Genomic DNA, 22,018 nt, shown 5'->3' with positions numbered 1-22,018 from the left:
TAGTAAATGAGGTTCTTCATGTCAGCTACATGCCAGAAGGGACCCGCTTGCAGAAAAGTGTACAAGAGGCAAAACAAACAACACTTCTTACCATCAAACAAATGCTCACTGCCCTCTTTCAACAAGCAGCTCACATTGAGTGGGATGAACAACTGAGCTCGAAGTGGGTCTCCATATAAGTAACTGGGCAAAGCAAATGGTCCTTCCAAGACTGGAACTAGCAAGAAACCACAGGACGTGGCTTTGCGATGCCAACCTTGAACCTGAGAAGACATTCAAGCAAGAAATTATGTGACATGTGTCAAACTGAAGAAGAGCACTTATGGGCATAGGACCAACTCATTTCCCAAGAAGAGATCAGACATGCTCAATTCTCCATAGGCTCCACTTGCTTTGTATGGCAAGCACACAAGCATCCTTGCAGGTAAAGCAATACAAGCACAAGCCATTAGGCTTTCTTTTTTGAAGTGCCACATCAATCACAAAGCACTTTAAAATAGGACATTTTTCAGGAACTGATTCAGCCTACTTATCATCAGCGGCTAAGCACTGCTGCTTTACTGGAACAGAGCAATAGACTTTAAATAGAAGCAAAACCAATCCCCTAGTGCTGGCTAGCTGGGGGGGGTGAAACCTAGTGTTAAATAATATGGGTTTTACAGAAGTGACAAAGGGGAAAACGAACAAAATCTAAAAATTAAGAAGTGGCACAAGCCACTTGCATTTCCAGTTCAAAATGTCTTCAGCTGGTTAAACAGCATTGCTGAACTGGAAGAACACACTGCCTGGAAAAGCCCTCTCACAAAAGCAATTCCACTAAGACTTAAAAGTTCTCAGGTTTGGGGATATAAGGAATGCAATGTGAAATGCATTCTTTTTCCAAATGTCCACCTTGAGGCTTAAGATTTGCCTAAGGGGGACTCAAATTCGTCACCTTGACCTGCACTGCTCTATGCACACTGTGCATGAAACCCACTAAAAGCAGGAAACTATCCTGCATACAGAACAACTACAGATAGCATGATAAATGATGACCAGATCAGCAGTGCTAACCACCACCAGTAAAATGACTTATGGAAATAAGGACAGATCCAACCCACTGTCTCTCTCCTAATACTTCCCATGACAATGTCCCCAGTAGTCAACTGGATACAGAGGCTAGAGGGGCACTCAAAACAGAAGGACTCACTCTTACCATCTCAAAAAGAACAGCTGCAGTCACTGCCATCCAGTGTAACTTGATTTCAAAGGCAGCATTCAGGGAGAAGTTGCCATGGTAATAACAACTGCACCACTCCAAGCGGTCAGTGCGGTTATTCACATCCACATCAAGCGTCACTGTCCGTTGCTCAGGCACTGTGGCAGCTACTTAGCCAAGGAACAGGGGTATATTTAAAAGATCCATTAAAGAGAGGGTGGGAGACAGGTTGAAGAGAACACAAGAAACAAGCTATTTAAGAGTAATTTGTCCTCCCACTCGCCCACAAATATTTTTGGGCTAGCAGAATAGTCCCAGAATGCTGCTCATCCAGATCAGGAAAGACAAAAAACCTGAAGCATTACTCGTATCAGGGGTCAGTGCCATAGAATTAGCCCCCTAAGAAGTCAAAAGGCACTTCAGCTGCAATAAAGAGACAGAACTGAGACTCAAGCAGCTAATCAATAAGCAACTGGTGCCACAGTTAACTATGGCTAGACAGCATCAGCTCCTTCATACCCAAAACATTCCAAACTGGTTTTAGTATTTCTGTATATCCCCACCAGAAATCACAACAGAGGGCTATTACACAGGGCAGGAGCATTCCAGGACTTTCCACAGCTAAAGGAGATTAGAAGTTAAACGTCTTGTTTCTTTAACCCCACATCAATATCCCACATCACTGCATTGCTAAAACTGCACATCCGACACTTTCTGTAAAAGCATGAAAAGTCAGCCAAAACTCATGCAGCAGCGCTACCAACACTGCAACACCTTCTACTGCTTGGCAGTAAGTGTTGGGATAGTGCCCACACCCAGCTCCCTTTGTGCCCTAGACCCCAGCATCCCAGTGAAAGAAAATCTCAGCTGTCAGGCAAGAGAAGCATAGAAAGTGGAAGTGACCTGGCTGGTGTCATACTGCAACTGCAAGGCCAGGGACAGAACTCCAGTCTCCTGACTCTGAGACCAAAGTCCTGCTAGGAACCATAACCATGCTGTCACTTTCAGCTTTTCTTTAGGCACAGACATAATTTAACATTTCTGTAATGTTAACAATTGACCCAAAACAAAGGTGCAATACCACTGAAAAGACCTTGCACTTTATCACATGCATGAGGGATGGATGTTGTTATTTCTTAAGTAGAGGAAGATGGGCACCATTTGATATAGTCAGCTTTTAAATGACCTTATAATTTAATGGCTTAATGGTGTTAAAAAAAGAATAAAGTTCTTCCTTGAGGTAGATGGAAAGTTCCCACCTTCACTTCTGCTGCAAGGTAGCTGGAGACAGTTTTCAAGGTTATTAGAAAATCCTTTATATTGCTATTACTGCAGCTTAGGAAAAAAATACAAGAGAAAAACCCAGTAAGAATGGAAGAACATCTCCCAGTTTTTAAACACGACCCATTTTTGGTTTTGGAAATGTAAAATCTTCAGTTTCTGAGTTGGGCTGGTATCATCAGACCAACATCTTGTGATTTTCTTGCTCATTTTCAGTGGAGTATCACTGTGAATACAACCCTCATGGTTAAAAGGTGCCAGTTTCGTAACTAAGTATGTTGGAAAACAACATCCCAAAGCTGTAAAGTGAAAGCAGCTCAGTCAGGTAGATGTTGGTCATTAGCTCAGAGGTCAGTGATAACGCCACAGTCCAGTGTGCCCAAACAAGCACACTGAAGAATGAGCTCCCTGCTCCCTTAGACTGATCCTTTTTCCAGGTAATGCAGACTCCCCATTAGGGCTGGAGCTGCTCTCTCCACCTTGTCTGCAGCTGTAATCCACATGTCAAGCAACAGGAACACAGTCCAACCAGGTGAGCTAATCAAAAGGACCTTGAAAACTGATGAGAAATATCCATGTGTCTGAATTCAGAAGCTTCAGATTAAAACCAACTAAATTGTAATAGAATAAACTCTGGCTTTAATAAATCTGATTTTAAGAGGACTCACCTGCTTCCCAATTATCTTGTACCACTGAGTATTTAACTAATGACTTATTGAGGAAATCGGAGGAGCAGGCAGGTTATTCTCCAGTTACAGACTACACTACATACAAGGCTACAATTGCTAGTGCATGCATTGCTATAAATCAAAAGGGACAAGATTAGGTGTATCACAGGTCAGGCTTCCACTGGGAAGGGAAAGAGGACAATCATTGGGCAAGTGATAGGGGAATTGGGAGGGATAAAGATCTTCGAGATATGTGGAGCTTGTTCCAGAGCTCCCAAACCTTGCATGCAATTTCATGTCACAGCCTGACATTTAGGGAAGGTGGGGAGGGGAAGAAATAAAAACCACAACCAAATCAAAGCCAAGAGAGGAACAAATGAAGTCACGTGGACCAGAGGTCATCTGGGTTTAGTAAAGCTCCTTGCCTCAGATGAACTGATGAAGGTTTGTTTTGGAGTACTGTTTAGAGGAGGGACAGCACAGAAACATGAATTACACCAGTTCCTTTGTAAGAAAGAAGTTCCACACTGGATTATTCTCCAAGAAACTCTTATTGCTGGAATAACCAGCACATGAGAATCTGGAGGCATTTTTCTTTCATCCAAGAACTGCAAATTAATTAAGCAGCAGAATGGTCACAGTTCCAACACAGATCAGAGGGCTACACAGGTGTGTAGCTACATCACATGCTGAGGGAACATACTCTGCCCTGGCTGGCATTAAAGAAAATGTGAGAGAGGCACTAAAGCACCCTTCCTTCTTTGCCCATTGCCCCAGGTGCAAGCTTACTGAGTGTCTTAGCCTTCTCATTTCACAAGAGAACAGATGTAGAAGAGTAGTTTTCTTGAGCTAAATAGTGAGTATGAGATCAAACCATGAACAGGATCCAGCCCAAGTGCCTCCAGCCTTCCCAGTACTTTCATGCCAGCCTACATTTAGGTTTCAGTTCTGGCCAATCACTGAGATAATGAGGCTACATACTAGCCAAGGCACCAGATTTGGTGTGTGACAGGGAAGAATATCCTGCATATGTTGACTTCAGGGAATTAACCATTATTTCAGACTTCCTATCCTTAATGTTTCTCATTTCTGATGCTGTTCCTCTTCAAACAAGGCTTTCAGAAATACATAAGGGTTACTGTAACTTCAGGTTTAAGAGATACTACACCAGCAGTAAATTCTCTTCAGAAGGTCAAATATGCAAAACAGGAGAACAGCAGAATTTTCTTTTCATCCTTAAATGATAGGGCTTTAGAAGATGCATCTGAATAAATCTGAAGTTGCAGTTCCATAGCAATGATTTTTCTCATCATTTTAAACAGGGAAAGAGGAACAAAAGGAAGTGACTCAGGCTGGCCTGGAAATGCCACAAAAAGCTGACAAGGCAACACAATCAGTCATGCAGCCAGGGTGTTTCATGGGCTGTTAGCTGTAGTCAGTGTTATACTTCGCACATTACAGAACTTTAGATACCATAATGGTTTCTTGCCCAGCATCAAGATCTCCCATATGTAAGATCTTCCATATGCTTTTTGTACCTGGGCTTCCCAGACATTAATATCAGGAGTTTGGGTATACATGGTTCAGAATAGCTGAAAAGCCTCCAGCACACCACAGACGACTTCCAATACATCTGTGGCTTTTGCCATTAAGCAGCAAGACATACAATTTTAGGTACAGCTTTGTTGCTCTGCTGTACTTATAACTTATCCCTCCATGCTCATTACAGGTTGTGAAGAGTCTCTCTGGATCTACAAGGACCAAGTCAGTATTTCCTCTCTGAATTCAGGAGGATGGCATGGGGAGGGGTTCAGGAACATTGAAAGAATACTTTTTCCTGTATTCCAGTACTCAGAAGTGAAAATTGCCCACTCAGCCAGTGAAACACATCTCTAGCATATGAGAATAGGTCCATGTGCAAGACACATTTAAGGCCAGCATGAAATTTGCAGCTTTAATTGCTGGTCCACGTGAGATCATACCCTTGGCTGGCTGCTCTTCCCCTTTCAAACTATCCCCTTGAACTTCCCCAGCTGTCACCTGTGCTGTGCATCTACCTAATAGTGCAGCTGCCTGGCTCCGTCCTCCGAAACTGCGGCTAAAGGAACTGTGCCTACTTGCATAGGAGGCTGGGCGGCTGGGCAGCCAGGGCAGGAAGAACGCTGGGATTTCCGAGTGCAGGAGCTCTTCTGCCACAAACGCCACCTCAAACCATTTCCTCTGGAAGGCAGAGAAGTCATCCATGGCAGCTGTGTGCCACATGGCAGGCTGCTGCATGCCCACTGAACAAAAAGGAAGGGGAAGGAGAGACTGCAGTTAGAAACCAGTGCTCATGATCAAGAGAAAGAGGTAATTCTTTCTGAAAAAGAGGAAGGAGAAAAAAAAAAGTTATGTTGTCTGCAATTCCTTTTTTTTCTTTTATTAACCAAAAGGCTGAATTTCTTTAACTGTCTTTAGAGCAGTGGTTTTGCTGCTCTCAAAATGCATCTCTGCTGCAGCACCCATAAGAATCAAGCACAGCTAGTGATTATGCAAAGGGGTGATGAGGAAAGGCTTGTAGTAACGCAATGCTGACCTCTGTCTGGTTCTTTGTCCACAACAATCTTGTAAAAATAAAAGCCATAAATAAAGGTTCGCAAAGCTTCTCCAGACGCATGGACAATAAGCTGCTCTTCTAGCATTTTCTGAACAAAATAAAGAGAACAGAGCAAACACAATAAAAAAGGAGAGGTCACTCTTCCAGTTACATTCATTAGGGACTGTAGTGATAGGACAAGGGGTAGCGGGTTAAACTTAAAACAGGGGAAGTTTAGATTGGATATAAGGAGGAAATTCTTTCCTGTTAGGGTGGTGAGGCACTGGAATGGGTTGCCCAGGGAGGTTGTGAATGCTTCATCCCCGGCAGTGTTCAAGGCCAGGTTGGACCGAGCCTTGGGTGCCATGGTTTAGTGTGAGATGTCCCTGCCCATGGCAGGGGGGTTGGAACTGGATGATCTTAAGGTCCTTTCCAACCCTAACTATTCTATGATTCTACATAAGGAGGTTGCTACAGAACATTAGGAAATAATCTTCCTTTTCTTGACATCTTTCTGTTCAGATATGTACCTAACGAGAATATCAGCAGTGTTATCTCTTGATATGCAGCACATGTAGCAAGTTCTTATCTCCCTGAGAAACTGTTTGACCTTTCTGCAGATGTCATCCTTCCTCCCCTTCTCTGCTCTGGTTTTATAGATGGATTTATAGGAAGGTAAGAGGTTGGAAACATTCTGGGTTCCCTGTTAATTGATATGGGATCTCAGCAGAGGAATGAACTCTGAAACACTTCCAACCTTCTGCCCCTGACACAGCTTGCTAGGGAAGGAAGAAGAATGAAAATCCATGAACACAAGCAGTGTGTCTTGCATAAAGTGTGTATATTTCAGCACCCATAAAAGAGAGGTCATACACTAGATTTATTATGACTTCATTAATTAATTATCAGAAGAAAAACCAAAACTAAACCCCAACCCAAATCACACTGCAGTTGCCTCATAATTCTAACACAACAGAGTTCTTGTTAAGTATCTGCTAACTGGAGGTTATACACAGAACTGTCATCATATGTAAGTGGGAATAATAATATATATTACTATCAAAGAATATGTTGCTGATTTGTGATAGGGAATCCAAAACTTATCTCGTATTCTCTTGAACACTGTTTTCAATACCTATCAGTAAGAGGATTTTAATAAGAAACAGAAATTACTGCTACGCTTTCCTCTACAATTCTACTTCTTCCCAGGGTAAGGTATTTGTGGCACTCCAGGCACCCCTGGATAGTTCTTATACCTGCATTATGTCGATGGCCATGGCCTGGGTTTGCACACCTTCCACATTATTCACCAGCCAATGGACAACTTCTGCACTGATGAAACAGTACGGAGAGAGGCCCTTCTGTTCAGAGAGCAGCTGGATCCCTGTGCTGAATCACAGCAATCACACAGGTTAACATGGACTGACTGACACTCCTCTTAAGTTACAAAGACAAAAATCACTGCTGGGAAAAAAAGGGGGATAAGAGCTGCAGGACACAGTGCCCCATAGTGGCACATCATTAGCTTCTGGTAACAGCATGGAGAGCTGACACTGCCAGCACTTAGGTGTCTTACTGAGACTTGATTTGACAAGATTCTGGGATTCTCCATTAATTGAAGTCTCTGCAGCGATACTCGGACCTCAACAAAATCCCTTGTTGAAGAGATTGAAACTGAGTAACAAAAGGAAGCTTAAAACACTTCCACAGCTGACATGGGGCTCTCCTTTGACTGACTCCATGCCCTCTTATAAAACATCTAGGCAAATGTTAAGCACATTCACATTAAAAACTTACGTGGGGTGTTTCATGGCTTCGAGAATCTCTATCAGCGTGGAGGAGGAAGTCAGAGTGCTTGCTGAACACTGCTGGGAGCTGGGAATTAAACAGAAGCATGTTCAAAAATCAAGGAAGCTACCAGATTTGTTCAGATATATACATTAAAGAAAAACGCTCTCTCTTCTCTTCCCAACAATGACTTTGCTACATTTATTTCCTTTTTCATCTCAAGAAGGACAACTAAAAGCATCAGACCTGTATTTTCCCCCGAGGTGGTCAGGTCCTATTGACTCAAAGCACACTACGTCACACACAACCGTACTCAGGAGTAATGGAGAGCAAACATTTTGAGGTTGGCTTTTTTATTTAAACTGTAATATACAACCACAGGAAACAGGTGCTAATATAGTTTATTTTTCATGTTGCTTCCTCCCCAGTGTCTCGCCTCCACATTAGAACCTCTTGGATTTCATCAACCTACTCGATCCAATTAGATCTGCAGGGCCCTCCTTTGCTAGAACACACAGAAACCAGATTCAATTCTAAGCCTGGTTTTCTGCTAACAGGTTTCAGAAATGGTATTTCTTCATTCTCCCCTTCTTGAAGAATGAAGCTGGGTTTGTGGGTGGGGAAATCAGGCCTTGTGTTCATTTAATTCTGGAAAACTGGGTTGCAAGGCTTATTTTACTACCGCTCTTTCGGCACGTGTAAAACGCTGCAGTGAGGTCTTGTGACAAGTGCCATCTAGTGCTGACAGACACAGCACATCTTGTTCTTAGATTCCTTTTTAAGTACCTATCCCTTGACACCAGAAAGAGGAATGTAAGTGAAGAGAACTGCAGTCCAGCACTGCTGTGCTTTTCTTACCCGCCCTCTGCAGTACCAGCTGTGGTGTACCCTTGGTCTGCAACACTCTGGGAACTTCCCAAGGTCTGTGTGCTGCCCCTATCAGGTAACTGCCCCATGTTTATCAATGTGTTGCCATCTGAGGTTACAGGAACTGATTGATCTATGGACACCTGCAAGGAGTAAACACAGTAACATCTTTATGACATTTATAATGCAATCCATTGCCTATTTTCCCTCCTCCCCGCATTATTTGTACCTCAGCATAGGTTAGTTAACAAGCAGCAGTACTATAACGCAAGCACAAGCATACACAGAAAGGATAAATACAGTCTTACTTTTGCCATCACTACAGAGCTACTGACAAACACAAAATTCAGGCCCAGTAAAGATGAGGATCACTGACTCAGTAACAACTGCTGAAAAAGCTACTGGCAAACCAGCAACACCAGTCCCAACCTGACATTTTCACCTTGAGCGAATAACTTTGACTATAAACACGCAATGGACACAACAGGAACTTAATCACTACAGGAAAGTAGTAGGCAGCTAATAAAAAACAGTTTCAATTCTAACTCTCAGGCAAAAATACACAAATGTATCACACGAATCCAAGTTTCATAATGCACAAAATCAGCTCATCCTCCTTCCTTTCTCAGGGTAGTATCAGGAGGCTGGTTGGCACCCACCCACACCTATGTCGCCAAGACAACAAGAACACTTTCCTCCCGCAGGAACACTTGCACTATTCCAACGGTAGACTGAATAGTTCACAAAATTAACATAAAATCATCTCAGAAAGAACATGAACGCGGAAAGATTCAGCAAAGTACAGGCTGTAACTGCCATCTGTCAGTAACACGTACGGCTTAGCAAAGGCGCATTATATAAAAGCTGGAGAGGTGGGGGAGAGGAACACGAACAGCAGAGTAACTCAGTAACTCACACTGGTGTAAATACAAAGGCTGATCTGCCATGATGAACCCACAGCATATGCACAGCTGAAAAGCACAAAGCTGTGGTTTGGCTTAGGTCTGATAGCCAGACCAGAGTCCTTTCCTTATGCCATTTCTCACATCTCAAAGATCTCTCACTCTGCAATGGCAGATGTCCCTTTTTGGACAGCCAAAAATGGCAGATGCTCCCAACATTGAACCTACAGTCACAGCAAGCTAAATCCACTCTCCCACCTCAAAGTTCACTTCAACCAGCAGTATTTTCTACTAACATACTGTGTTATTGCTAACTCCTAACTGGCATTTAAGTGTACAAACAACTTCTGTCATGATGACTCTTTTACACCAAGACGACACCAATATTTTCAGCCCACAGTTGCCATAGAGTTCAAGGACACGATTTGACTTGGATCTCCCCAGAGCCACCTGTCAGTCAAAGCCACAGAAGAAATTTAGCCAAGAGGAGATGAGTAAGCTGTTGCCATTTTGTTTAGCAAGAGAAGATGGAAACAAGTACTTACTAGAACACAAAAAAGAGAAGGTTCAGTAGTTGACAAGACAGCACTGCAAAGGACAGTAAGGCAGGGCACATGAACAGCCAAAGCACATCACAAACACTGAATGGTGGAAGGAAATGTTCATATCCACCACCACCATACACTTTGTCCTGCCAATGCTGTACATCTTGCTCTCAACAAGCAGATCTGGAAACTAACACAGGTTCCCACATGGGAAGCTCAGGACAACAAATGCTCTTCATCACCTCAGTCCAAAAGCCAGCGATGACAAGACCCCGTTTAAAACTAACCTGTGAGTAGGAGGCTGAAGCTGTACGTGGGCTGCGAACAAAATCCATAAAGAAGGCCCCATCCTGAAGGCATCAGAGGAAGTAGGCCCATTAATGGCAACAGCAACAAGGAGTCGAAGAAAAGCAAATACAATGTTGTGCAAGTATGAAATGACCACAGAGAGAAAGTATGAGGAGAATGCAAATCCCAAACAGACCCAGAACATGAAATGCAGCAGAATGCAGAGCATCAGGAGTCACTCACACACATACCTTCACTTTCTCTCTGTAACAAGACAGTGCTCTTCATTCATGCACAGATGCTTTTTCAAAGACTTGAAACCCACACTGATCAGAAGCCAATCGAAACTACAGCCTTCCCTCCACGCTTCATAGCAGAGAGACTTGAGCTCTAAAGTATGTGGGTTTCTATCCCAAATGCAAAGCTGAACAGTGATACAGAAACCTGTAGAACTGCATGTGTCATGACAAATATCAGAGACACACAGCAATTTTTCTAGTCTGTCAGTCATTCAAATGATAAAGAGGGAGAGGCAAACAAGCACTTTCAGGAAGCACATTCCTCCTCTCAAACACAGGTCTGGTATGGTACAAAGGGAAGGGAAGAACACACAGATCTTTCCAACACTATGTTTAATATTTCATGCAAAATGAAGATCCTGCCTGCACGACGTTCCCACCTACTTGCAAACCCTGGATGAATTTATCTCCGGCTGCTATTCAAAGATGTGTCAAGATTCTCTTATCACATAAGACAATGCAGTGGAACTCAACTAGATTTTCATTGCCTATTTGCAATTCTTTATTCTGTTTCCTAGGCAAAATATTTTGTCTAGCCTGCAGTTAGGATGCTGCTTACCCTGTTATGTACATATAAAAGAATCAGCTGGAAAGAATCAGCACCAGGGTTACATGGCTGGCAAGTTACGCAGTGCTGAAGCAGAGACAAGCATCCTTTATCCATACAGGCAAGGACTTCCCAAACAGATTATAAACCAAGTTAACTCACTGTGGTAAACCCATACTGTATTGCCCAGTAACTGGCTGAAGTGACTTGTCAGTTCTACTCTGCAACAGAGTAAAGGTGGAGCCAGCGGCTCTGTTTTGCTTTGGAATAACTCCAGCACTGAATAGCATCCTAGAAAAGCACTTGCCCCTTGGCTACTGACAGAGCACACAGCTGTGACAAGTTCTCAGTACTTTGGCTCTGGACATACCCATACTGGTGCGCCCTAAAGGGCTCGTGTTGTCCTGGAAACATGAGGCTCGCACTTGCCAGTGTTTCCAAGTGAGCACAAAGTTGTTTGTCAGGCTGCCTCCACCAGCACCTTTCCAACAAATGCAAGCCATCAATCTGGAAATCCCAATTGCTTCTCTTCAAGTCCCTATATGCAAATACCTATAGAAGTGTTTACTACTGTTGTGTGAAAAGCTTTCAACTGACAACCTGCTCTTCAAGATTCTCCAATTAGCCCTACAGAAAGGCTTTTAAAATTACACAAAATCCCATTTGCTTTCGAGAACTTACTGGTAGTACAATGTCTGCTACTTGGTTTCCAACACATCAGTGCACCATTGCTGGGGAAGCCAATTTTGACTTTTTCCCTTTGCTGCCCAGAACAATCAGACACAACATTCTTCTGTCCTGTGTCTTAGATGGAATCTTCACCAGTTTTACTGGTAGAAAGAGGTGTTTACAATTTCCGTATTTAAAGAGGGAAGTTTGATGAAGCTGATTTTCCAAAACAGTTGAGGAAGAGAATGCAAGCCTGATTTATGATCTGGAAGTTTGCAAACATGCCTCAAGCCAGTTTCTGCAACTATTTTTTCCAAGCCTAGCATGACCTGCTCCAGAATCACATCTGTGTTTTGGAAACACTCATTTTACAAATAGGTGTCTATTACTAAGATAACTGCAGTTGCTCTATCACTTCAACTAGGAATATCCAGGTCTCCAGAATAACTCAACACTTGTCCCTGGTGGCAACAGAAAAGGGTGGATTGTGGAAACATTAGGTGGGAAGTGAAAAATACTGAACGAGATGGCTGACAGGGAATCTGAGAACTTTTTCTTTGTAATATTTCAACTGTTGAACCCAAAGCCAAATCACACCGAAGTGCTGTACCTTCATTCATCAAATATTTCTGGTTGGACTTGGAGTTAGAGTTCCTGCTCTCCTGGCACCCACAGAACAGTTGACAAGAAGGCTGAGGGGATAGCACAGTCTTTTGTTTAGCTGTCTGAAGAGAGCTCCAGGAAGAGGGTTTTCTCCAGCCTGGAGTTCAGCCAGTAAAGGAAGGACATCTAAATCACTACTCAGGAACACATCCTCTCCTCTAAGCAGAAGCAAGCGACTGGAGTGCCTGCTGTTAAAATTCCACTGAAGCTTCATACAGTCATGGTCTAGAGCTTGATTTTGCTCTTAAAGACAGCCTTCATGCAGATGGAGACAGCACTGACCGACTAAATCTGAAAATCAAACCCTGACTGAAATGAAATGTGCTACTGGAAAAAGAAATAGACTAATTAATAAATACCACTTAAATTAGCAACACACACTGGGACAGTATCCCAGGAACTTCATCTCATTCTCACAGTTGTATAGTTGTACCCCAACCTCTTCTTATGCCCTTGCACAAAAAGACTTAAGGGCATCCCCAGTACAGGACCAGTCCTTTCTGGATTCTAGAGTAAGAGGTGGTAGGATATACCCACTTGCTTACAGAAATAATCTATTATTTGAGAAATTTCTACACAAAAATAGCTGAAGAGCGAGCAGAAAGTCTTTACCTTGCGAGGGCTGTCCATATAGGTGGGTGTGATAGCAATGCTCCCACTCTCCAAAGGCTGCCCAGAGCTCTTCCCAGAAAGCATTGCTGCTTGCTGCTCCCCCAGTGTCCTGAAACAAAAGAAGGAATCCAGAGTTTGGTCAAACACACTGTGTCAGCTCCCACCTGAAGGGAAGCACTGCAGAGGGGTACTACTGTATTTTCAGGCATTTGCTCTCCCACATTCTGAAGCACAGAGTCAATCCGATGTCTGTAAGCACTTTTTACCCCACATAAACAACATGGACCCTTGATCTTACTCAGTTTTATTATGCATATGCAATACTACCTTATCATTAGCAAAACATTAACATTTTGTATGTGTTTAACAGCAACAATGTTTTAAATTGTGTTTATAGCTTCTCTGGTATGAGTAATCTGAGTTTCCTTGAGCCATTCTAGATCAATACTGAAAAAGAACCTCAGAAATTTCACAGATGTTTTAGTAAGAGTTATGCATGAAAACAAGCTATACTAGCTACCCAATGTTTATACTGAGACCATTCAACCAGTGTGGTGTTCCTGTGTACACTTAGGTCCCAGTGAAGCTGCTCTTATGTGGATACAACTGTACTGGCAAATCACAAATAGATGATGAATTTGATGTGTAACGGACTGAGATGCTACCTTAAAACATGCTCCTTCTAGATTACCAGATATTCCCTACTCATGTTCCTCTCTAAGTTTTTTATATTCATTCTATTAATGGAAACATAATACAAGGAAGTCACTGGAAAAGCCCAGTGTTTCCCAAGCTCTGCCACAAGAATACTAAAGAAGCAGGATTCCACATCCCTCTTGTAAGGCAAAGCTCCCTAAATACGCTTTAGCCAGCCTAGGTGGGATACACAGGAAGGATGTTCTCATGCTCTTCAGACAGCCTACTTGTAGAGACTCACTTCTGACTGGCTTCCATCTGCAGCAGAGCTGAGAGTGCTGAGGTTCCTTTCTTCCCAATGGGAGGCCCAGACTGCTCCAGAGAGTGGGTGGGAATTGGACCAGCAATCTGCAAGCCTTTCATGGCAGACCCTTTCTAACAAAGGAAAAATGAAAGCACTAATTTAATCAAGCTAGATGTAATTAATAAGCAAGAACACACCAAGTCACATCAGCAGGGCTTTACTATGTACACTTTAAAAAGGTAGTTAAACCATAGGTACACAAGAAGTGGAACAGCCTAGTGCCTTGTGTGGATGCTATTTCAAAATGGGTGTTATTCTGGAAAAGGCAGATTTCTCTGAAATAAATTACCTCATTCAGTGTATGAACTGGAAGAGAATTTGGTAAGCACTAAACCAGTTTCTCATCATCCTCTTGAAATCCCTGTTCACCAGGAATTCACCCATATGGTTCTCCTTTCATAATCCTTTTACTACGTCTACAGCACACAGCCAGCCCAGATTGAAGTTACCAACTTAACTACCTCACAAACCCTTTTTTTATCAAGTATCTGCATCACAAGGTACAATAATGTGTCCAGGATAACCACACCTACAGCACAAAGCAATTCACATTTGCAAAGAGGTGGCATCAGACCAAAAGGCTTGTGGTAAGAGAAGACAAGCTGAGGAAAAACCAGAGCACCAACAGGCTAAGACGTGACTGTGCTATGTGGAAAGGCTTGGTTTGTTACCGAGTGAGCTATCAGTTCTGGTTCTCATTCCAGATAAATTTAATTAGCTCAAGAATAGCAAGGTGTCAACAAAGCCGTACTATTTGAAACCTGAAACAGTACATTAGTCAACACTGTGCTTTATGTACTGATTACCATACATAAAGCACAGCTACAGGTTAGGCAGAGAAGAGATTCAGAGCAGCCCTGTGGAGAAGGACTTGGGGGTGCTGGTCAATGAGAAAATGAACATGAGCCGGCTTCAGTGTGTGCTTGCAGCCCAGAAAGCAACCGTATCCTGAGCTGCATCAAAAGAAGCATGACCAGCAGGTCAAAGGAGGTGATCCTGCCCCTCTGCTCTGCTCTCTTGAGACCTCAGTTGGAGTATTGTGTGCAGTTCTGGTGTCCTCAACATAAAAAGGACATGGAACTGCTGGAACAAGTCCAGAGGAGGCCACGAGGATGATCAGGGGACTGGAGCACCTCCTGTATGGAGATAGGCTGAGAAAGTTGGGGCTGTTCAGCCTGGAGAAGAGAAGGCTGTGTGGAGACCTCCTAGCAGCCTTCCAGTATCTGAAGGGGGCCTATAGGGATGCTGGGGAGGGACTCTTAATTAGGGACTGTAGTGATAGGGCAAGGGGTGGCAGGTTAAAACTTAAACTGGGGAAGTTTAGACTGGATATAAGGAGAAAGTTCTTTACTGTGAGGGTGGCGAGGCACTGGAATGGGTTGCCCAGGGAAGCTGTGAATGCTCCATCGCTGGTGGTGTCCAAGGCCAGGTTCGACAGAGCCTTGGGAGTCCCGGTTTAGTGTGAGGTGTCCCTGCCCATGGCAGGGGGGCTGGAACTTGATGATCTTAAGGTCCTGTCCAACCCTAACTATTCTATGATGTTATACCCGTACACACACATACACCCCAACTTGCTTGGGACTGTCTCAGGGTGTGTCTCTCCTAATGCTTCAACTAAAACTCAAGCTCAGCTTCTCACCCAACTGAAAGCTGACTCACTCGGATCATTCGATCAGACCGATGGCGTCGACGAATGCGGTTCAAACCCTCCACAAAGCGAATGAATCCATCCAGGAGCTGCCACTCCTCCTCGTCAGAGCGGGGCTTGTCCCCATACACATCACAGTGCACCTCTCCCTCCATAATGCGCTTGGTGGCACTGATGCAGGCAGGCAAAAGCAGAAAACGGGTCCTCCAGAATTTCAGTGACTCAATAAGGCTGAAGGAATATGAAAATAGGACAGAGGTCACAGAGTTTCCTACGGAGGATCATACAGTAAATAAAATACACATCTATCTGCTGTAGATTTCAGTCAGTACAGTGACAATCTCATTCTGCTATGCCAGAGTGAGAACAAACAGATATAAATGGGAATGGTCAGCAATGAGTAACACTGAGAAGTATTAAAACATTGATATGCAAAAGAGCAAACAAGGCTATCTTCAGAGCAATTTTATGAGAGATAAAATATCTTTTCTGTAAAATATAACCTACAAAGGCTTTTTCACTAAAGATAAGCAAAGAAAAAGGAATTTTAAAGATACACCTTAGAGAAGGTGGCATTTTGACTGATACCGGAAAAGAAACAAAGACTGGTTTTGTTGAGGGAAAACATCAGAAAGGCCATTGATACTAGTGGAGATATTCCACGTTGCTAATAAGAAGCCCTGCTCTACATAGCTTAAGGAGTAGGACTACAGTCAGGCTAAGCCTAGGACTGAAGCAAGCCTCCAACAGATTCAAACTAAACAGAAGTTTTGAGTCGCAGCCAGAAATGAGTAAGAAGCCAAGAAAAGCATCTGTGGGGTACAAAATGCCATCATATTTCTTTGCATTTTTAGCAGAGGAAAAAAAAAATGGTTCATGCTGAATTTGTGATCAAGACTTTGTATCAGATAATGCAACAGGCAACAGAGTAAGATTCCTGCTAACACTATACAAGAGAATGCAGGCCAGTTACTCTCCCTGGAGTACTGAGCATTTGTGGGTCGAACTCGTTGAAGGAATTTTAGGTCAAAAAGGAAAAGAGGCAATTAGGACACAGAACAGTCTGGATGAACAAGGAGATCTTGCCTGAAATCCTCAGAGCCAGCAGAGCAGATATACTGATCCAAGTAATTCCACTTGTACTCTTCTAGTCTCTCATGGGAAAATTCTACCCAGCAAGAGACAAACTCAGAGTCAGAGTGTGAGGGGCACAAGCTGTAAGTGTAATTTATCTGAGCAGATTCATATGGATACCTAGAGAGAAAATGCAGACATTAATCTCAGCATCATCAATAGCAGTGCTTCTCTTTCTTCTCAAGATACAGAAGATTCTACAGGATGTTCTTTCTAGCAAGTACCAGCAGCTAGAAAAGCATGCTCATCTGAACACTGACAAGGAACTGCTCAGAAAGATACTCACTTTGGCAGATACCGGGTCACGGTAATTATTTTGTCTTTCAATGTTACTTTGTGGAAAGTACGGCCCATACTCAGCCAGTATTGATCTTCTTCCTCAGGTCGATTTCTTGATACAAGACCTAATTGTTAAAAGCAAAACACACTCCCTTTCAGCTCGCTGCAACAGTCAGACCTTTGTCAACCTACCTATAGAAAGGGACTCTAAAATTGGGTTTCTGAACTCAAGACAAACTAAAAGCCATCTTTCAGGCCACCTTTTTAAGGAACATAAATGCACAATCCTTTTGTTCTTACAGTTCAGATTTCCTAAGTATCACAACCGGGGAAGGGCTTTCCCCATTCATATATCACCAATACAGACCTTCTCTAGTCAGGACAATTAGAGAACAGATGATATGAAATGTTAGGGAACTGGGGGGCATGATGGTAAAGCTGGGCTCCACTTTCACCTTCTCTCTGTGCTTCATTCCAGGAACTAAGCACTGAAATACTTGAGTACTTTACTGAAGGAGCTTTGCTGCTCATTCCCAACCCAGTGAGTTACAACTGTATCATCTTCATGTGTATTCCTTGCTCTAAAAACACTGTATCATACTGACTTATCTAGAGAATATCCAGAACAAGTCAGAAGTCAAACAGCTAGTCAGATCCTCTCGAAGGAATATGACACCCTCTCAACCTACTTCAGCCCTCTGGTGGGTTTAACTAGGTTTAGCTGACTCATGGTTTCAGGACAATGAAGCTTTACCTGTCTATCTGGGACCTTTACAGCTATTTTAGAGTTAAGAAACTGCTTCTAGTTACATACATTTGGGAGCTTGGGTCTGTCTTCTAGAGATGTGCCTGCCCTGCAGTCACCATGTGAAGTGTGTTTAAGATGTATTCACACAAACAGCACTCAAGCCATGTCACTTGGGCTCACCATCATGAATATGAGGCGAGTTTCTTATTACAGTTCAAAAATCCTGCACCTGTCCATTCATGGTGCAGCTGAGCTGTTTGTGCTGCAGCAGATCAGGCTCTCTCCCAGCAAAGATTTCCATATAACAACAAAAAAGAACAGATGCTTCAATTAGCATCTCTGCCCAACTCATAGAGGTTACTGGAATTGGCAGAAGGAAGGAAAGACAAGACTGAATTGTCAATACAAAGTCACTCACCTCGACTGTACAGGGGACTGCTGCTGAGCGGGGGTGGCACAGTTGTGGCTGGCTTCTGTGGTTTGGATTGCACAATAATTTGATAGCCTTGCATGAGACGCTGACAAATAAACTCTTCAAACACCTGCTGGGCTGTCATCTGCACTCCTTCCTCATCTCTCCTGAACACAAAGGTTAAGGAGACTAGAATAAGGAAGCTGACCACACACCTATTCTTAGCCCTGCGTTTCCTAATTGAGGATTTCTGCCTGCACTGAGCTCTGTGCAACTGGGGCCCTCTGCCTGTGACAACCAACCCGCAGAACTGGAGAGAAAAAGCAGGTACCTGCCTATTTTAAGCAGGTGATGATTAGCTCTGGCAATACTTCCTGCCTTTGAAAGCAGTTTTGCAATCAGTAACAAATTAGCTCACAACTTTCAACCAATTCACCAATGATCACTGTTACAGCACTCTGCGGAGACTCTCAGTGCAGTCTTAAGTGCTCAGCAGAGCCCAGCACTGCCAGTGTGCAGCAATGCTCCACCCTCTCCCACAGCAGGATGTCTAGAGCAGACAGAGATTAAAAGACGTATCACTATAGCATCTCATCGCAATTACTTCCGCTCCAAACTTCATCTTCCTGCTATAAAGGGACATTTGACATTTCTTTTCGGTATTTTTCCATTAATTCTGCTATTACTATATATCCAAATTATCCTGACTAATATTTGTGCTGTGTTCCCATAAAGCATATTTTCCACGAAGATTCTTTAAAATAAATATCCCTGAAAATGATGCTAAGCATCTTAAAAACTGAGTGTACATGTGCATCTGTTCATTTAGTGTTTCCAAAATGCTTGGTGGAGAATAGGTAAACAAAGATGATAGCTTGAGGTTGATTATTTTGACTGATACACAACAGAAAGGGACAACATTTTGTACTCAGATTTTTAACAAAATCCACACAACACAATACTGTCAGACGGTAACATCAGAAAAGGTGCAAAGTTATCACTGAAAAGGGAAAAAATCTAGGCATTCTGCTGCTAACTATGTTAGCAACTCATCTTTCTCTTGTAGAAGTGCTCCTCTTCCATCAGCTGTGCTTTAGGCATTTTCAATGCAAGTTACTTTACAGAGAAGGTGCAGCCAAACCTGTCAATGTCAGCTTCTGGGAGGAGATCATAGCAACCCTCAGTGTAATCGTTCTGCAGGCTCTGACGGTCAGGGAAGTAGTCCGTGGTTAGAGGGAGACATGCCGGAGTAGTGAGAGACTTCCAGTCCACTCCAACTGTACAACAGAAGCCTGGCACTACGGGGGGAGCAGACAGCGTCAGAACTGCCTCGTTGTATCATTGGGGGGGGGGGCAGACAACGGGGGGCATATATGGTCACCCATGAAAAAACAGGGTGCACGGGAAGATGGAAGAGATGCGTAAAGAGGAAGTTAGAAAGAATGAGAGACAAAACAGAGTTGGCATAAAGTCAACAGGGACAAAGAGAGGGTGGAATGAGAAGGGGGAAGGAAAGTAGGATGGGAAGAAGGGAGGGAGAGAAAGAGACAGAGTTTGTTAAACAATGCAGTGCACATGCTAATCCAAACCCATCATGCAAATGGCATTCAAAGTTAATACACTTGATTTTGCTGATTGAAAGCTAGAGCTGACATAGCCACCACTCTTCCAAAATTACAGCAAGCCAGGTGCAGTTACCCAGTTATTAATACAATAGATCAACATTCCAAGTCTGAACAAGGAAATCAGACCAGCTCTGCATCCTAGACAACTGCAGAAGGAGCTAGGGATGAGGACAGAAAGCCTCTTTCTGGAGTAGTACAAAAGCAGAAAAGGGAGTATTGCTACAGTTATAAAAACAGAAGACAGATCCAGAGGGGTGGGAAGACCAGAAAAAGAGTAACTTGGAAAGCAGTCCTTCCCCACACCCTTTCCTACAGTTACGTTGCAGTTTTGTGATTACAGAGATCTAGAAATAGACGTTAAAACCCAAAAGCTAACTAAATTATATCAAATTATCAGCTCACTGCTGAACTACATCCTAACCTGCCTCAAACAATCTACATCAAGGCAATTGGACAGCTACTGATTCTTAACTTCTTGCCATTGAGATCTTACAGGCAAAGTTAAGTTACTATAAAAATGTTAACATTAATGGCAGGAACACTGCATGAGTAATACAGGACAGACCACTATAAAGAAAATATTTTCTTACACAGCTACACACTTGTTTCTTTATTAGATGAAGGCACATTTCTCAGTTAACAGTACCAAATTCATAAACTGACTGTATTGCTTCTGCTTCAAATAGCTGGTGCCTAGCAAACTTGCCATGTTGAGAGGCAAGCAAGAGTTCAGCAGCTCTTTTAGTTCAGACACTGTTATGCTTTCTGTATAATAGTGTCTGCTAGGGAAAGAATTTCAGATGTAATACAGCAACCAGCTTCACATATTCTTAAGAAATACAGCACTGCACTCAAAGTGAGACACACAGTACAGGGTGATCCTGCACATTACTGCAGGGCAAAATAAACTACTGTCAAAAGCCAAGTAAGCTCCTCAGCTTCTTGCCTACCATCTCCTGATGTCTCAAAACATGTACATGCCCTTCCCCTCCCTATCATCCCACCTACACAAACTCTTATCCAAACCTTTCTCCTGCTTACTTGGGTCTGGAGAGTTAGAGACAGCATCTTCCAAGGAATCCTTGTTCTGAGTTTTGATGTTCACCCCTAAAAAGAAAGAAAGATGTATGTAATTATACACTTCACTTTCACTTCAAATAGAAATAAACTAAAAGCATGCCAACATTTTAAGAATATATCTCCTTGGAAAGAACTCGGGGTTCTGCATAGCAGAAAACCACACAAAGCCAAATAATGAGGGCAAAAAAAGGCATCTTGGATGAAATTTGAGCATCTCATTAGAAATGTTCAGTAGCTGAAAACCAAGCTCCTCAAAATGGTGAAACGCACCTTGAAAAGCAGATGCCACAAAAAAGGCAAGTAACAACAGAGTCATCTGTAATCATTTAACTTGCTGATCTCAAGGTCTCAGCAGCTAAGTAGTTCGAAATATATTCAGTACCCAAAACCAGAGTTTTATTTATTGATTTTCTCATTTTATGAACAAGGAATAAGTGAAAAAAAAAAGAATTTCATAAAACACAGGCAGCAAGACAGGAAATTATAAGGATTTTTCACCTGGTGGGAGAAGAGAACCCATATCTACGATTCTAATTACCTGAAAAGTCTAATTTATGAAAATCACAATACAGATTTACAGCAAATCCACCATTTTTAGGCATAAACTACTAGTACACATCTCACTCTCTGCCAGGGGGCAGGGGATCTTCTTGATTCAGCCAATACAGAATACTTTTTTTATCCCTTGCCAGGCTACAAATTGGAAAAGTATTAATGAAGCCCTCAGTGCCCCTAAATAGGTCCAATATATTAACTACAGACTGTTTAAAACTACCAGGTTCTGCAAAGGCAAAATATGAGAGGAAACCAACAGCTAAAGGGACAAGAAAAACTACTGGCTTAAAAGGCATTTATCAGAACACAAAGTTCAGGAGCCTTGAAACATTTAAAAGGAGCCATTTTATAAAACTAGCTGGTGTAGATTTATCCAGAAAACTGATAACAACATCACAGCTGTTACTCATTTACTGTCAGAAAGGATGGTTATCTGCTTCCATGATGATGATCAAAGAGTAAAGGAGCGGGCTCGAATTGGCATTCACCTTTCTCTAGCTCCGCTGACGCCATCTGCCACCTAGCTAAGGAACTGCAACAAAGTTTATTTGCTCTGAACTATTGTCTACCATCTGCTGGACAATCCAGGTTACACACTGAATGCCGACGGAAACAGGTAGGGTAATAGTTTTCCC

At 42.8% G+C, this 22,018-nt stretch overlaps 1 protein-coding gene across 17 annotated transcripts in view; it reads right to left on the bottom strand.

The window, feature by feature from the left end:
- Window positions 1-22,018, bottom strand: part of DEPDC5 (DEP domain containing 5, GATOR1 subcomplex subunit) — a 47,516-nt gene that overhangs the window by 4,019 nt on the left and 21,479 nt on the right. For 6 of the 17 annotated variants that reach the window (XM_061370658.1, XM_061370648.1, XM_061370652.1 and 3 more), the window contains exons 25-40: window positions 20,790-20,855; window positions 19,265-19,448; window positions 18,130-18,290; window positions 16,971-17,088; window positions 16,637-16,804; window positions 15,562-15,781; window positions 13,840-13,973; window positions 12,903-13,011; window positions 10,112-10,174; window positions 8,369-8,520; window positions 7,520-7,597; window positions 6,979-7,111; window positions 5,723-5,831; window positions 5,205-5,429; window positions 1,196-1,368; window positions 92-263 (exon numbers count right to left, since the gene is read on the bottom strand). In XM_061370658.1, the coding sequence (XP_061226642.1) occupies window positions 92-263; window positions 1,196-1,368; window positions 5,205-5,429; window positions 5,723-5,831; window positions 6,979-7,111; window positions 7,520-7,597; window positions 8,369-8,520; window positions 10,112-10,174; window positions 12,903-13,011; window positions 13,840-13,973; window positions 15,562-15,781; window positions 16,637-16,804; window positions 16,971-17,088; window positions 18,130-18,290; window positions 19,265-19,448; window positions 20,790-20,855 (2,265 nt within the window). The remainder of the gene's footprint in view (window positions 1-91; window positions 264-1,195; window positions 1,369-5,204; window positions 5,430-5,722; window positions 5,832-6,978; window positions 7,112-7,519; window positions 7,598-8,368; window positions 8,521-10,111; window positions 10,175-12,902; window positions 13,012-13,839; window positions 13,974-15,561; window positions 15,782-16,636; window positions 16,805-16,970; window positions 17,089-18,129; window positions 18,291-19,264; window positions 19,449-20,789; window positions 20,856-22,018) is intronic. The other 11 variants (XM_061370649.1, XM_061370653.1, XM_061370657.1 and 8 more) reach the window with 8 other exon arrangements.

This window comes from Neopsephotus bourkii, unplaced genomic scaffold, assembly GCF_033783945.1.
Source record: "Neopsephotus bourkii isolate Nb327-2 ecotype Australia unplaced genomic scaffold, CSIRO-AGI_Nbou_v1 NB_1542, whole genome shotgun sequence".
In the NCBI taxonomy this organism is placed as follows: Eukaryota; Metazoa; Chordata; class Aves; order Psittaciformes; family Psittacidae; genus Neopsephotus; species Neopsephotus bourkii.
Note: the sequence above shows the minus strand (reverse complement) of the source record. Positions and strands in the feature narration are given on the sequence as shown.